This window comes from Phocoena sinus, chromosome 2, assembly GCF_008692025.1.
Source record: "Phocoena sinus isolate mPhoSin1 chromosome 2, mPhoSin1.pri, whole genome shotgun sequence".
Classification (NCBI taxonomy): domain Eukaryota; kingdom Metazoa; phylum Chordata; class Mammalia; order Artiodactyla; family Phocoenidae; genus Phocoena; species Phocoena sinus.
In genome coordinates, this window is record NC_045764.1 from 24,202,319 (window position 1) to 24,214,428 (window position 12,110).

At 41.5% G+C, this 12,110-nt stretch overlaps 1 protein-coding gene across 3 annotated transcripts in view; it reads left to right on the forward strand.

Moving 5' to 3' along the window:
- The window catches only part of SFMBT2 (Scm like with four mbt domains 2), a 213,189-nt gene that overhangs the window by 16,563 nt on the left and 184,516 nt on the right, over positions 1-12,110 (forward strand). For all 3 annotated transcript variants that reach the window (XM_032623494.1, XM_032623493.1, XM_032623495.1), the window contains exon 2: positions 3,546-3,697. In XM_032623494.1, the coding sequence (XP_032479385.1) occupies positions 3,598-3,697 (100 nt within the window). In that variant the 5' untranslated portion in view covers positions 3,546-3,597. The remainder of the gene's footprint in view (positions 1-3,545; positions 3,698-12,110) is intronic.

Genomic DNA, 12,110 nt, shown 5'->3' on the forward strand with positions numbered 1-12,110 from the left:
CCTTGGTCAGGATTTAATGTGAACTGCGACTTTTTTGGGGGTGGTGGTGCAGAATAAACCAGAGGCAGCCTTTGGCATTATTGATGAAAAACTTAGAGAACACTCTGAGTTCTAGAGTACAATCCAAGCCTCCTAATTACAACCTTATTACAAAGGGGCATGGTCCCTTCTCGGTGTATTTGTTGAGATTTGGGATTGGCTGTGTATCAGGGACCGTCAGATAGAGCCGTGTAAACAAGATAGAAGCTTATTTCTCTTGAAGTAATCGTCTGCAGCTGATGGCAGAACCAAGCTCTGCCCTCAGTGGGGCCTTCCTCTGCGTGATCTCAGGTGGCTCTGGGGGTGACTGGTAAAGGCCCACCCCTCCACCAAAGCGTGTGACCTTCTGGTTGAACTCATTCGCTCCGCAAGCTTCCCACTGGCCAGAACAGAGTGGTGCGACCACATGCAACTTCGAGGATGGCCCGGCAGTGTTTATTTTGGTTAACTAGTTGGTCCTCCCTGCACACAAAGGAGGAAATGGAAATTTGGGGTGGGAGATGCCTAACAGCCTCTGGTGCACGGTCATTTCTACCTGTGTGCAGGTTCTGGTACATTCTGTGCGCAGTAGAATGCCGTGTGATGATCAAGCCATGAGTCTGGGTTCCCAGGCCACGCGAAACCTTTGTCACCGCTTTATAAACCTACCTTAAATGGCCCCAAGTTCAGTGATTGCTGAACTAAGGATGGGGGAATGTATAAACAGTCATAGTTCCTATTTTGCTGACTTCTGAAAATTAAAGGAAAGTTTGGTGCATAGAAACACAGTCTTGTACATGTAAGAATTTCATGGATGGTAAAGATAGGGTATTAAAAACCCAATGGGGTAGGAATGGATTATTAACTGCGGGAGGTGGTCAGCTCAGAACTGCACCGCACAAAGTATTTGAGCATAAACATATGGGGACATAGGTTAAAAATGTAAAACTTGAAACCCTAGGGAAGTTAAACTTCTGGTATCTTACAATGGGGGAGGACATTTTAGGAATACAGTTTTTAGAAGAAATAATGTGAATTATGGATTGGACTAAGTTAAAAAAAACAGCTCACATTCCGTACATATATCAGAAGGACCCACTAAAGGGAGAATTGGGGAAAATATCTGCAAGAGTTTTGTGGGATAAGATACATAGAGCTCTTTAAAATCCATAAAAAATACGAACAAAGTTAAAATGTGGGAAGGATGTGAGGTATGTGAGAATGCATGGTACAGTGTTCATAATGGTGAAAAATAAAAAAACAACTTAATGGCCAGCAGTAGGGGAATGGTAAGTAAACAACCTGTTGATATTATAATAAAAGTCATACAATCATTTCAAGTCAGGTTTTCAAAGAATTTTAATGATGTGGGGAAAATGCTTTCTATGTGATGTTTAAATGGAAAATGAATTAAAATTCTAAATTCCATATGAAGTAAAAAAAAAAAAACCCACAGAGAAGCTATCAGGAGGAGATACTATAAAAAAAAAAAGAGATTATCCCTGGGTGTTAGAATTACAAGTGATTTTACTTTGTTCCTTTGTAATTTTATTTTGCAAGGCTTCTAAAGAGAGTACAAAGTTGTATACCTTTTATGGGAAGGCAAAAAGTAAACATTGCCAAGAAAGCGAACGGTGACATGTCATTTGCCAAAATAAATACATTTTTGCAACCTGGGGGTAGACAGAGCCTTGCCACTTGCCCTTACAGAATAATGTGGGGTTTTGGTATTTGTGTCGTTGCTTTTGACTTCTATTTAAAATGATGGGTCTGGTGCATTTAAATTGATCTTATTTTATAGTCACCGATTACCTTTTTATAGTATCTAGTTAGAGGCAGATGGATAGAGTTGAATCAATAGGAATCTTAAAAACTTGAAAAAAGTAAACTTTTTTCCTCCTTTAATAAGGGCTTGACTGATTTACTAATAGTTAGGTTTATAGATTTTTCCTTGAAGAAAAACTTTCTGCCTGGTTACATTTTGAGGTGGAATGATTTTCTTGAATTTGTAAATGAATGAAGAAAGCAATAATAGTATAACATAACTTAGCTGCTAAGACTATTTCTCTTTTGAAATTGATGAAAACCAGCACATTCACTGAAAGCCTACTACATTAGGAAGATTGTGATGAAAGATTTGTGGAATATTATGGAGAAACTGCTCAGTCTCCTTTTGAAGTTCCTTAGGTTTAAAAATTCCTATTTTCTCTTTTAACTAGCTCGCTGTACTACAACCTTCAAGAGAGCCAAGAATTGGTGATGATTTAGGACATGTTCCAAACTCAAATACAATAAACTCCTGCCTGCCTAGGCAGTGGTCTAGCTGTTCACTACGGCAGCTGCTAGCCACATATGGCTTTAAAATAGATATATAATGGAATATTACTCAGCCATGAAAAAGAATGATATTTTGCTATTTGCAACAACATGGGTGGACCTGGAGGGTATTATGCTTAGTGAAGTATGTCAGACAGAGAAAGACAAATACTGTATGTTATCACTTACATATGGAATCTAAAAAAATATAATAGACAAAGTGATATAACAAAACAGAAGGAGATTAACAGATGTAGAGAACAAACCAGTGGTTTCCAGTGAGGAGAGGGGATGGGGTAGGCGATTAAGAGCTACAAACTACTATGTAGTAATTTGTCAGTTTTTGTCTTAATCATGGGATGCCCTACCAGTTGGCATGTTTCTGTTCTTAGTCTGTTTCCATTCAGCCTTCCCTTGTCTGTCCATCTGTCTGGCATGCAGCTGCCCAAATGATTTTTCTGAAACAAACCTGATCATTTCCCTTCCTGGAATGAAACCCTGCAGTGCCTACTCCCACCTGCAGAGTGAAATGCAGGAATCAGGTCCTTATTTTGGCAAACCAGTCCTGAGTGGCTGACCCTTAGTAATGACTGTGTCTGGGTATTTCATGGGCTGTGATGTACACAAACTAGATCATAGAACCGGCTATAATTTTACCTGTTTCCCCACCCACTCTATCAGACTGTAAGTGTGAAATAGCCATGTTACTACAGGAAAAGTCCAGTTGGTCAAAAAGCACGTTATTTGCAAGCATTGATTCTTTAACTGGTTTTGGTAACGAATCACCTGTGAGACCGCGGACACCTTACCTGTGTGTGGGGATGCTGGGGTGGGAGTGTGTTCCTGCTTCACAGCATCCAACGAGAGAGGAGGGAGAAGCAGGGTGGTGGAGTGTCTTGCCAACGCTGCCAAGGTAGATTGGGGGTTGGCACATCGATTCTATTTATTGGTGAAAAACGTGTCCATCTTAGGGGTGATGATGACCTGTAGAAAGTGGATGCTTCTGCTGTGCTGTGACCTTGTTGTTGACCGTGTGTAGATATGTGCTCTTTAGTCTTCAGTCCTGGTACTTTCTGTTACATGACATTGCATTTTGCCTGTTGTAATGAAATGGTGGCAGCTCTGATGGGACACCGTTATTTTTGGAGAGTTGAAAGACGAGTGAATACAATTACAGTGCCCTGATTTCTGTTGTTGTTGGTTGCCCTTAGGTAACTCTTCCTTCAGGATGAATTAAGAGAGGACAATCCATAGTTGTTAAGAATGGAGAACAGCGTGTCAGCTTCTAGCATGCGGGACCCTTCGTCTTCACCCTTGGAAAAACATCAGAGCTCAGCTGACCGTAATGGAGATCTTGATTCAGGTGCGATTTTGTTTTCTGAATGCATTTGGCCTTTTGATGTCTTGACCAATATCTTCCTGAAAATGTTTAGAAAATATTGCGGCAGCATTCTAGACCTCACATACTGCCTGTTCCTGGGATTTGTGGGCACGTTTATAAGCATATAGCAGCTCGAAAGTTATGCAAAATTTGGTTAGAAATACTGGGCACAGTGGGCTACGTTATAGTGAGGTGACCCATCACTTCAAAAACTGAATGGCTTTATGATCCTGCAGTCCCACTCCTGGCCATATATCCAGACAAAACTCTAATTCGAAAAGATACATGCACCCTAATGTTCACAGCAGCACTATTTACAATAGCGAAGACGTGGAAGCAACCTAAGTGTCCATTGACAGATGAGTGGGTAAAGGAAATGTGGTACATATATACAGTGGAATATTATTCAGCCATAAAAAAGAATGAAGTAATGCCATTTGCAGCAACATGGGTGGACCTGAAGATTATCATACTAAGTAAAGTAAGTCAGAGAAAAACAAATATCATATGATATCACTTGTATGTAGCATTAAAAATAGTACAAATTAACTTATTTACAAAATAGAAACACTCAAAGAAAACAAACTTATGGTTACCAAAGGGGAAAGAGGGGGAGGGATAAATTAGGAGTTTGGGATTAACAGATACACACTACTATATATAAAACATATAAACAACAAGGACCTACTGTATAGCACAGGGAACTATGCTCAGTATCCTGTAATAAACCATAATGGAAAAGAATCTGAAAAAGAATATATATGTATAACTGAGTCACTTTGCTGTACAGCAGAAACTAACACAACATTGTAAATCAACTATACTCCAATACAAAGAAAAAAACTCCATGGCTTAATGCAGTAAATGTTTATAAATGGTTCACACTGTTGGAGCACAGTCAGTGGATGCTCTGTCCCACGAGTCATCCCACACCCTCTTATAGGGCTGCCATCTCAACATGGTGCTTCAAGGTTTGTCCCTGTAGGGGATGAGCAGGGCTGCAGGGTCTTGAATCAGCAATTAAATACTCTAGCACAGAAGAGGCTTTTGCTCAGAACCTCTTGACCAGAATCAGTTGCGTGTTTCTTTTTTTTTTTTTTTAACATCTTTATTGGAATATAATTGTTTTACAGTGTTGTGTTATTTTCTGCTGTACAACAAAGTAAATCAGCTATATGCATACGTATATCCCCGTGTCCCCTCTCTGTAGCGTCTCCCTCCCACTCTCCTTATCCCACCCCCTAGTTGGTCGCAAAGCACTGAGCTGATCTCCCTGTCCTGTGCCGCTGCTTCCCACTAGCTATCTGTTTTACATTTGGTACTGTATATATGTCAATGTTACTCTCTCACTTCGTCCCAGCTTACCCTTCCCCCTCCATGTCCTCAAGTACATTCTCTACATCTGTGTCTTTATTCCTGTCCTGCCCCTAGGTTCATCAGGACCGTTTTTTTTTTTTTAGATTCCATATATATGTGTTAGCATATGGTATTTGTTTTTTCTCTTTCTGACTTATTTCACTCTGTACGACAGACTCTAGGTCCATCCACCTCACTACAAATAACTCAATTTTGTTTCTTTTTATGGCTGAGTAATATTCCATTGTATATATGTGCCACATCTTCTTTATCCATTCATCTGTCAATGGACACTTAGGTTGCTTCCACGTCCTGGCTATTGTAAATAGTGCTGCAGTGAACATTGTGGTACATAAGTCTTTTGGAATTATGGTTTTCTCAGGGTATATGCCCAATGGTGGGATTGCTTGGTCTTAATGGTAGTTGTATTTTTAGTTTTTTAAGGAACCTCCATACTGTTCTCCATAGTGGCTGTATCAATTCACATTCCCACCAAGAGGGTTCCCTTTTCTCCACACCCTCTCCAGCATTTATTGTTTGTAGTTTTTGTGATGTTGGCCATTGTGACCAGTGTGGGGTGATACCTCACTGTAGTTCTGATTTGCATTTCTCTAATGATTAGTCATGTTGAGCATCTTTTCATGTGTTTGTTGGCAATCTGTATATCTTCTTTAGAGAAATGTCTGTTTAGGTCTTCTGCCCGTTTTTGGATGGGTGGTTTTTTTTTTTTGATATTGAGCTGCATGAGCTCAATATATTTTGGAGATTAATCCTTTATCAGTTGCTTCATTTGCAAATATTTTCTCCCATTCTGAGGGTTGTCTTTTGGTCTTGTTTATGGTTTCCTTTGCTGTGCAAAAGCTTTTAAGTTTCTTTAGGTCCCATTTGTTTGTTTTTATTTCCATTTCTCTAGGAGGTGGGTCAAAAAGGATCTTGCTGTGATTTATGTCATAGAGTGTTCTGCCTATGTCTTCCTCTAAGAGTTTTATAGTGTCTAGCTTTACATTTAGGTCTGTAATCCATTTTGAGTTTATTTTTGTGTATGGTGTTAGGAAGTGCTCTAATTTCATTCTTTTACATTTAGTTGTCCAGTTTTCCCAGCACCACTTATTGAAGACACTGTCTTTTCTCCATTGTATACTCTTGCCTCCTTGATCAAAGATAAGGTGACCATATGTGCATGGGCTTATCTCTGGGCTTTCTATTCTGTTCCATTGATCTATCTTTCTGTTTTTGTGCCAGTACCATACTGTCTTGATTACTGTAGCTTTGTAGCATTGTCTGAAGTCCAGAAGCCTGATTTCTCCAGCTCCGTTTTTCTTTCTCAAGGTTGCTTTGGCTATTCGGGGTCTTTTTTGTTTCCATACAAAATGTGAATTTTTTTGTTCTAGTTCTGTGAAAAATGCCATTGTAGTTTAATAGGGATTGCATTGAATCTATAGATTGCTTTGGATAGTATAGTCATTTTCACAATGTTGATTCCTCCAATCCAAGGACATGGTATATCTCTCCCTCTGTTTGTCTCATCTTTAATTTCTTTCATTAGTGTCTTATAGTTTTCTGCATACAGGTCTTTTTTCTCCTTAGGTAGGTTTATTCCTAGGTATTTTATTGTTTCTGTTGCAGTGGTAAATGGGAGTGTTTCCTTAATTTCTCTTCCAGATTTTTCATCATTAGTGTATAGGAATGCAAGAGATTTCTGTGCATTAATTTTATATCCTGCTACTTTACCAAATTCATTGATTAGTTCTACTAGTTTTCTGGTAGCATCTTTAGGATTCTCTATGTACAGTACCATGTCACCTGCAAACAGTGACAGTTTTACTTCTCCTTTTCCGATTTGGATTCCTTTTATTTCCTTTTCTTCTCTGATTGCTGTGGCTAAAAATTCCAAAACTATGTTGAATAATAGTGGTGAGAGTGGGCAACCTTGTCTTGTTCCTGATCTTAGTGGAAATGGTTTCAGTTTTTCACCATTGAGAATGATGTGGGCTGTGGGTTTGTCATATATGGCCTTTATTATGTTGAGGTAAGTTCCGTCTATGCCTACTTTCTGGAGAGTTTTTATCATTAAATGGTGCTGAATTTTGTCAAAAGCTTTTTCTGCATCCATTGAGATGTTTATATGGTTTTTCTCCTTCAGTTTGTTAATATGGTTTATCACATTGATTGATTTGCGTATATTGAAGAATCCTTGCATTCCTGGCATAAACCCCACTTGATCATGGTGTATGATCCTTTTAATGTGCTGTTGGGTTCTGTTTGCTAGTATTTTGTTGTGGATTTTTGCATCTATGTTCATCAGTGATATTGGCTTGTAGTTTTCTTTTTTTGTGACATCTCTGTCTGGTTTTTGTATCAGGGTGATGGTGGCCTCGTAGAATGAGTTTGGGAGTGTTCCTCCCTCTGCTATATTTTGGAAGAGTTTGAGAAGGATAGGTGTTAGCTCTTCCCTGAATGTTCGATAGAATTCGCCTGTGAAGCCATTTGGTCCTGGGCTTTTGTTTGTTGGCAGATTTTTAATCAGTTTCAATTTCAGTGCTTGTGATTGGTCTGTTTATGTTTTCTGTTTCTTCCTGGTTCAGTCTCAGGAGGTTGTTCTTTTCTAAGAATTTGTCCATTTCTTCCAGGTTGTCCATTTTATTGGCGTATAGTTGCTTGTAGTAATCTCTCATGATCCTTTGTATTTCTGCAGTGTCAGTTGTTACTTTTTCTTTCAAATTGGAGAAAGGACAGCCTCTTCAATAAGTGGTGCTGGGAAAGCTGGACAGGTGCATGTAAAAGTATGAGATTAGATCACTCCCTAACACCATACACAAAAATAAGCTCAAAATGGATTAAAGACCTAAATGTAAGGCCAGAAACTATCATAGAGGAAAACATAGGCAGAACACTCTATGACATAAATCACAGCAAGATCCTTTTTGACCCACCTCCTAGAGAAATGGAAATAAAAACAAAAATAAACAAGTGGGACCTAAAGAAACTTAAAAGCTTTTGCACAGCAAAAGAAACCATAAACAAGACCAAAAGACAACCCTCAGAATGGGAGAAAATATTTACAAATGAAGCAACTGACAAAGGATTAATCTCCAAAATTTATAAGAAGCTCATGCAGCTCAATAACAAAAAAACAACCCAATCGAAAAATGGGCAGAAGACCTAAATAGACATTTCTCCAAAGAAGATATACAGACTGCCAACAAACACATGAAAGGGTGCTCAACATCACTAATCATTAGAGAAATGCAAATCAAAACTACAATGAAATATCATCTCACACCAGTTAGAATGGCCATCATCAAAAAATCTAGAAACAGTAAATGCTGGAGAGGGTGCGGAGAAAAGGGAACACTCTTGCACTGCTGGTGGGAATGTGAATTGGTACAGCCACTATGGAGAACAGTATGGAGGTTCCTTAAAAAACTACAAATAGAACTACCATATGACCCAGCAATCCCACTACTGGGCATATACCCTGAGAAAACCATAATTCAAAAAGAGTCATGTACAAAAATGTTCACTGCAGCTCTATTTACAATAGCCCGGAGATGGAAACTACCTAAGTGTCCATCATCGGATGAATGGATAAAGAAGATGTGGCACATATATACAATGGAATATTACTCAGCCATAAAAAGAAACGAAATTGAGCTGTTTGTAATGAGGTGGATGGACCTAGAGTCTGTCATACAGAGTGAAGTAAGTCAGAAAGAGAAAGACAAATACCGTATGCTAACACATGTATATGGAATTTAAGAAAAAAAATGTCCTGAAGAACCTAGGGGTAAGACAGGAATAAAGACACAGACCTACTAGAGAATGGACTTGAGGATGTGGGGAGGGGGAAGGGTGAGCTGTGACAAAGCGAGAGAGTGGCATGGACATATATACACTACCAAACGTAAGGTAGATAGCTAGTGGGAAGCAGCTGCATGGCACAGGGAGATCAGCTCGGTGGTTTGTTACCACCTAGAGGGGTGGGATAGGGAGGGTGGGAGGGAGGGAGATGCAAGAGGGAAGATATATGGGAACATATGTATATGTATAACTGATTCACTTTGTTATAAAGCAGAAACTAACACACCATTGTAAAGCAATTATACTCCAATAAAGATGTAAAAATAAATAAATAAAAGAGGAAAAAAGAAAAGAAAAAAAGCCTTGGCTATGGGGGCGGAGTTTAGGCAGGGGTGGAACTTAGGCAGGGGCGGGGTTTAGGGTGGGGCTGGACCTATGCGTGTGGGGGTGGCGTTGGAGCATGGGGCGGGGCCTTGGCTCAGGACCCTCAGAGCTGGAAAAGGTCCTGGGGGTGGGGCCTCCGCTTAGGACCTGTGCGGAAGGGGAGAGGCAGCATGTGGAAAGGAGAGCCTCTGGAGTGTGGGGTGCCGGAGTTTGGAGGTAGGGCCCTGGGCGAGGGTGTGTGGTTGGGGTTTAGGCCCAGCGCATTGGAGGGGGTCTCAGGGTGTAGAGATGGGGCTCTGGGTGGGGGTGTAGGGGTGCGGCAGGAGGGAGGCTCCGAGGGCAGAGGATTAGGCCCGGGAGCCCAACAGGCTCCCCGGTGCCTAAGTGGACACGGAAAGCACTGGCCCCGTTCCCTTCCGTTCCTTCACGGCCCTCCTCCAGTGTCTTCCCCAGAGTCTCCCCTGTCGCCGCTGGACCCCTAACCATGGGTGGGTGCCGCTGGATGTAGGAACTCCTCTCCTCCCCCAGTTGCCCCTCAGGGGTGCCGGTCCGGGTTTCCAGCCTTTACTTTTGCTCCCCCTTCCCTCCCTCCCACTCCCTCCGGACCCACGTGGCTGGAGGGGGCCTTGGTGAGCAGAGGCCCGGCATCTCAGCAGGTTCCTGGGGGCCCAAGTGGGCCGGGGAAACCTGGCCACGCTCCCTTTTGATCTTCTGCCCTCCCAGGGGTTCCCTAGTTCCCCGCTTCGGGCATGGGATCCCTTCCCCTCCCTCAGCCGCTCTTCAGGGGCGCCAGTCCCGTTCCGCCTCCACTTCTCCTCCCCCTTCACTCGCCCGAGGCCCCACATCCTACCTGGTCACTGAGGGCTCTTCCCGTCCCCTTAGGTGTCCGTGGTCCCCCACTGGTGCCTGGTAGGTGCCCTAGTTGTGAGGAGACGCGAGTTCTGCGTCCTCCTAATAGCAATCTTGACTCCGCCTCCAGTTGGCGTGTTTCTGCCACTGCAAGGGAGGTGGGGAAAATAGAATTTTCCCCCATGTGCCCGGAAAGAGAGGGCAAGAGGATCTGCCCAAGCATCGGATGCCCCTTCCCAAGACCCTTTCTTTTTTTTTTTTTGGCTGCACTTTGAGGCTTGTGTGGTCTTAGTTCCCCCACCAGGGATTGAACCCAGACCACGGAAGTAAAAGCGCTAAGTCCTAACTACCGGACTGCCAGCGAACTCCCCCTAAGACCTTTTGAAAACCTGGAAGGAATCTTTCAGAAAAGTGCATGACGTAAAAGTATTTAGGTCATGTGAATTTGCACTAAAATATTTCTCCTTGTAAGAAATCCCAAACAAAGCAAAAAGCAATCTTTGATTGAATTTCATGTTTAACCAAAGAATTTATAAATGTAACTGCTAACTACTTACATGATAGTTTATTTTAAAAAGATAATTTTTTAAAAAGAAAGGATTGCATTATTTTCATAACAGCAGATTATACAAGGACAACTCAGCACTCTGAATCTTAAACGTTTGCTGTGGTGAATTCGTGTAAACAGAAAGAGCATTAACTCACTGGGCGATTTGACCCCCATCCAAAAGTTATGAGATGTGTCTTTGCATTTTGATGAGACCAGGCAATGACAGGATCATTGAGCTTCCAAGATTATGTTTCTCAAATAATGTCTGTACCTGGAATTATCTTTTTATCTGCAAAAAAAATCTGGAAAACCCTGAAATAATTGCCTAACTATGTTGAAAGATGTTAGTACCTGTTTCAAAATTGGCTTAGTTCTCCCCACTTGTGTTTTTCTGTATATAAAGTAGGAGTGAGAAAACTTCTCCTAAAAGGAGAGCTGAGCCTGTGTCTCCCAATGGAAGTGTGGAAATTCTCTTTCAGAGAGAGCATAGCCTCATAGCTGAAGGTTCATCCTAATTATTCTACTTTTATTTAAGTATAACTGTACTTTAAAAAAGTCTTTATTACATTTGCTAAGTGAGGTTATCTTCCCACTTTTGGAGTTACTGAGCTTTTAATGTATTTTTGTTGGGCACACATCCGATGCCTGTTACTGCGTTGTTTTCAGCAGTGTGTTTTCAAAGCTGTTTCAAAGCCAACCGTGTGTTGAGTTTTCATTTTCTTGCAGCTGCGGTATAACTCAAGCATGAGTAGATCCTGAAGCCATTAATGATAATATGGTGTCAGGAATATTATTTGTACTGACTTTCTTTTGGGGCGATTCCATGACTGGGGAAGCATGACCGTCCGGTTTGGCACATCTTCAGTGGGGGGATGTGTGCAGTGGGGAAAACTTATCCGACACACCTGGTTAGTCCTTGCTCTTGTGTGGGGCAGCCTGCATCAAGGTGTTAAGATCTTTAGTAGAAATAGTAGCTCTAAATTACCTCTAAATGATCCTAACATTTTTCAGATCTTGGTCCTGACTCACTTTGTTTTTTCCCTATGTGCCTAACCCGTCCTTTCTCCTTGGAATTTCCCTATGTCCTTGTGTAGTGAGGAGGCATTTAGAAGGTGCCACAAGATCGATTTCCTATAGAGGAAACAGATTTAAGGCAGGGTCTAAACCTTCTTGGAGAGCAGAGGCCGACTTGTAGAAACTCGACTCTAGTTTGGAACATTGAGATGTTAACAGACTCAAGTATGAGTCTTCAAGTAGTTTATTTTCCCTAGGAGTTTCCTTTTAACCGGTTCATCAGTAAAATAGTTTCCGTTCTGGAATCGGTTGTGGGGCTATTTGGTTCTGGGACCCGCTGTGACGTGCCTAGGGCTGGATGGCATCTTGGTGCCAAGGTTCTTTTCCCCAGAAGTTTCCAGATGAGATTCGTGTGTTGGATGAACCAGAGAAGGCACAGAC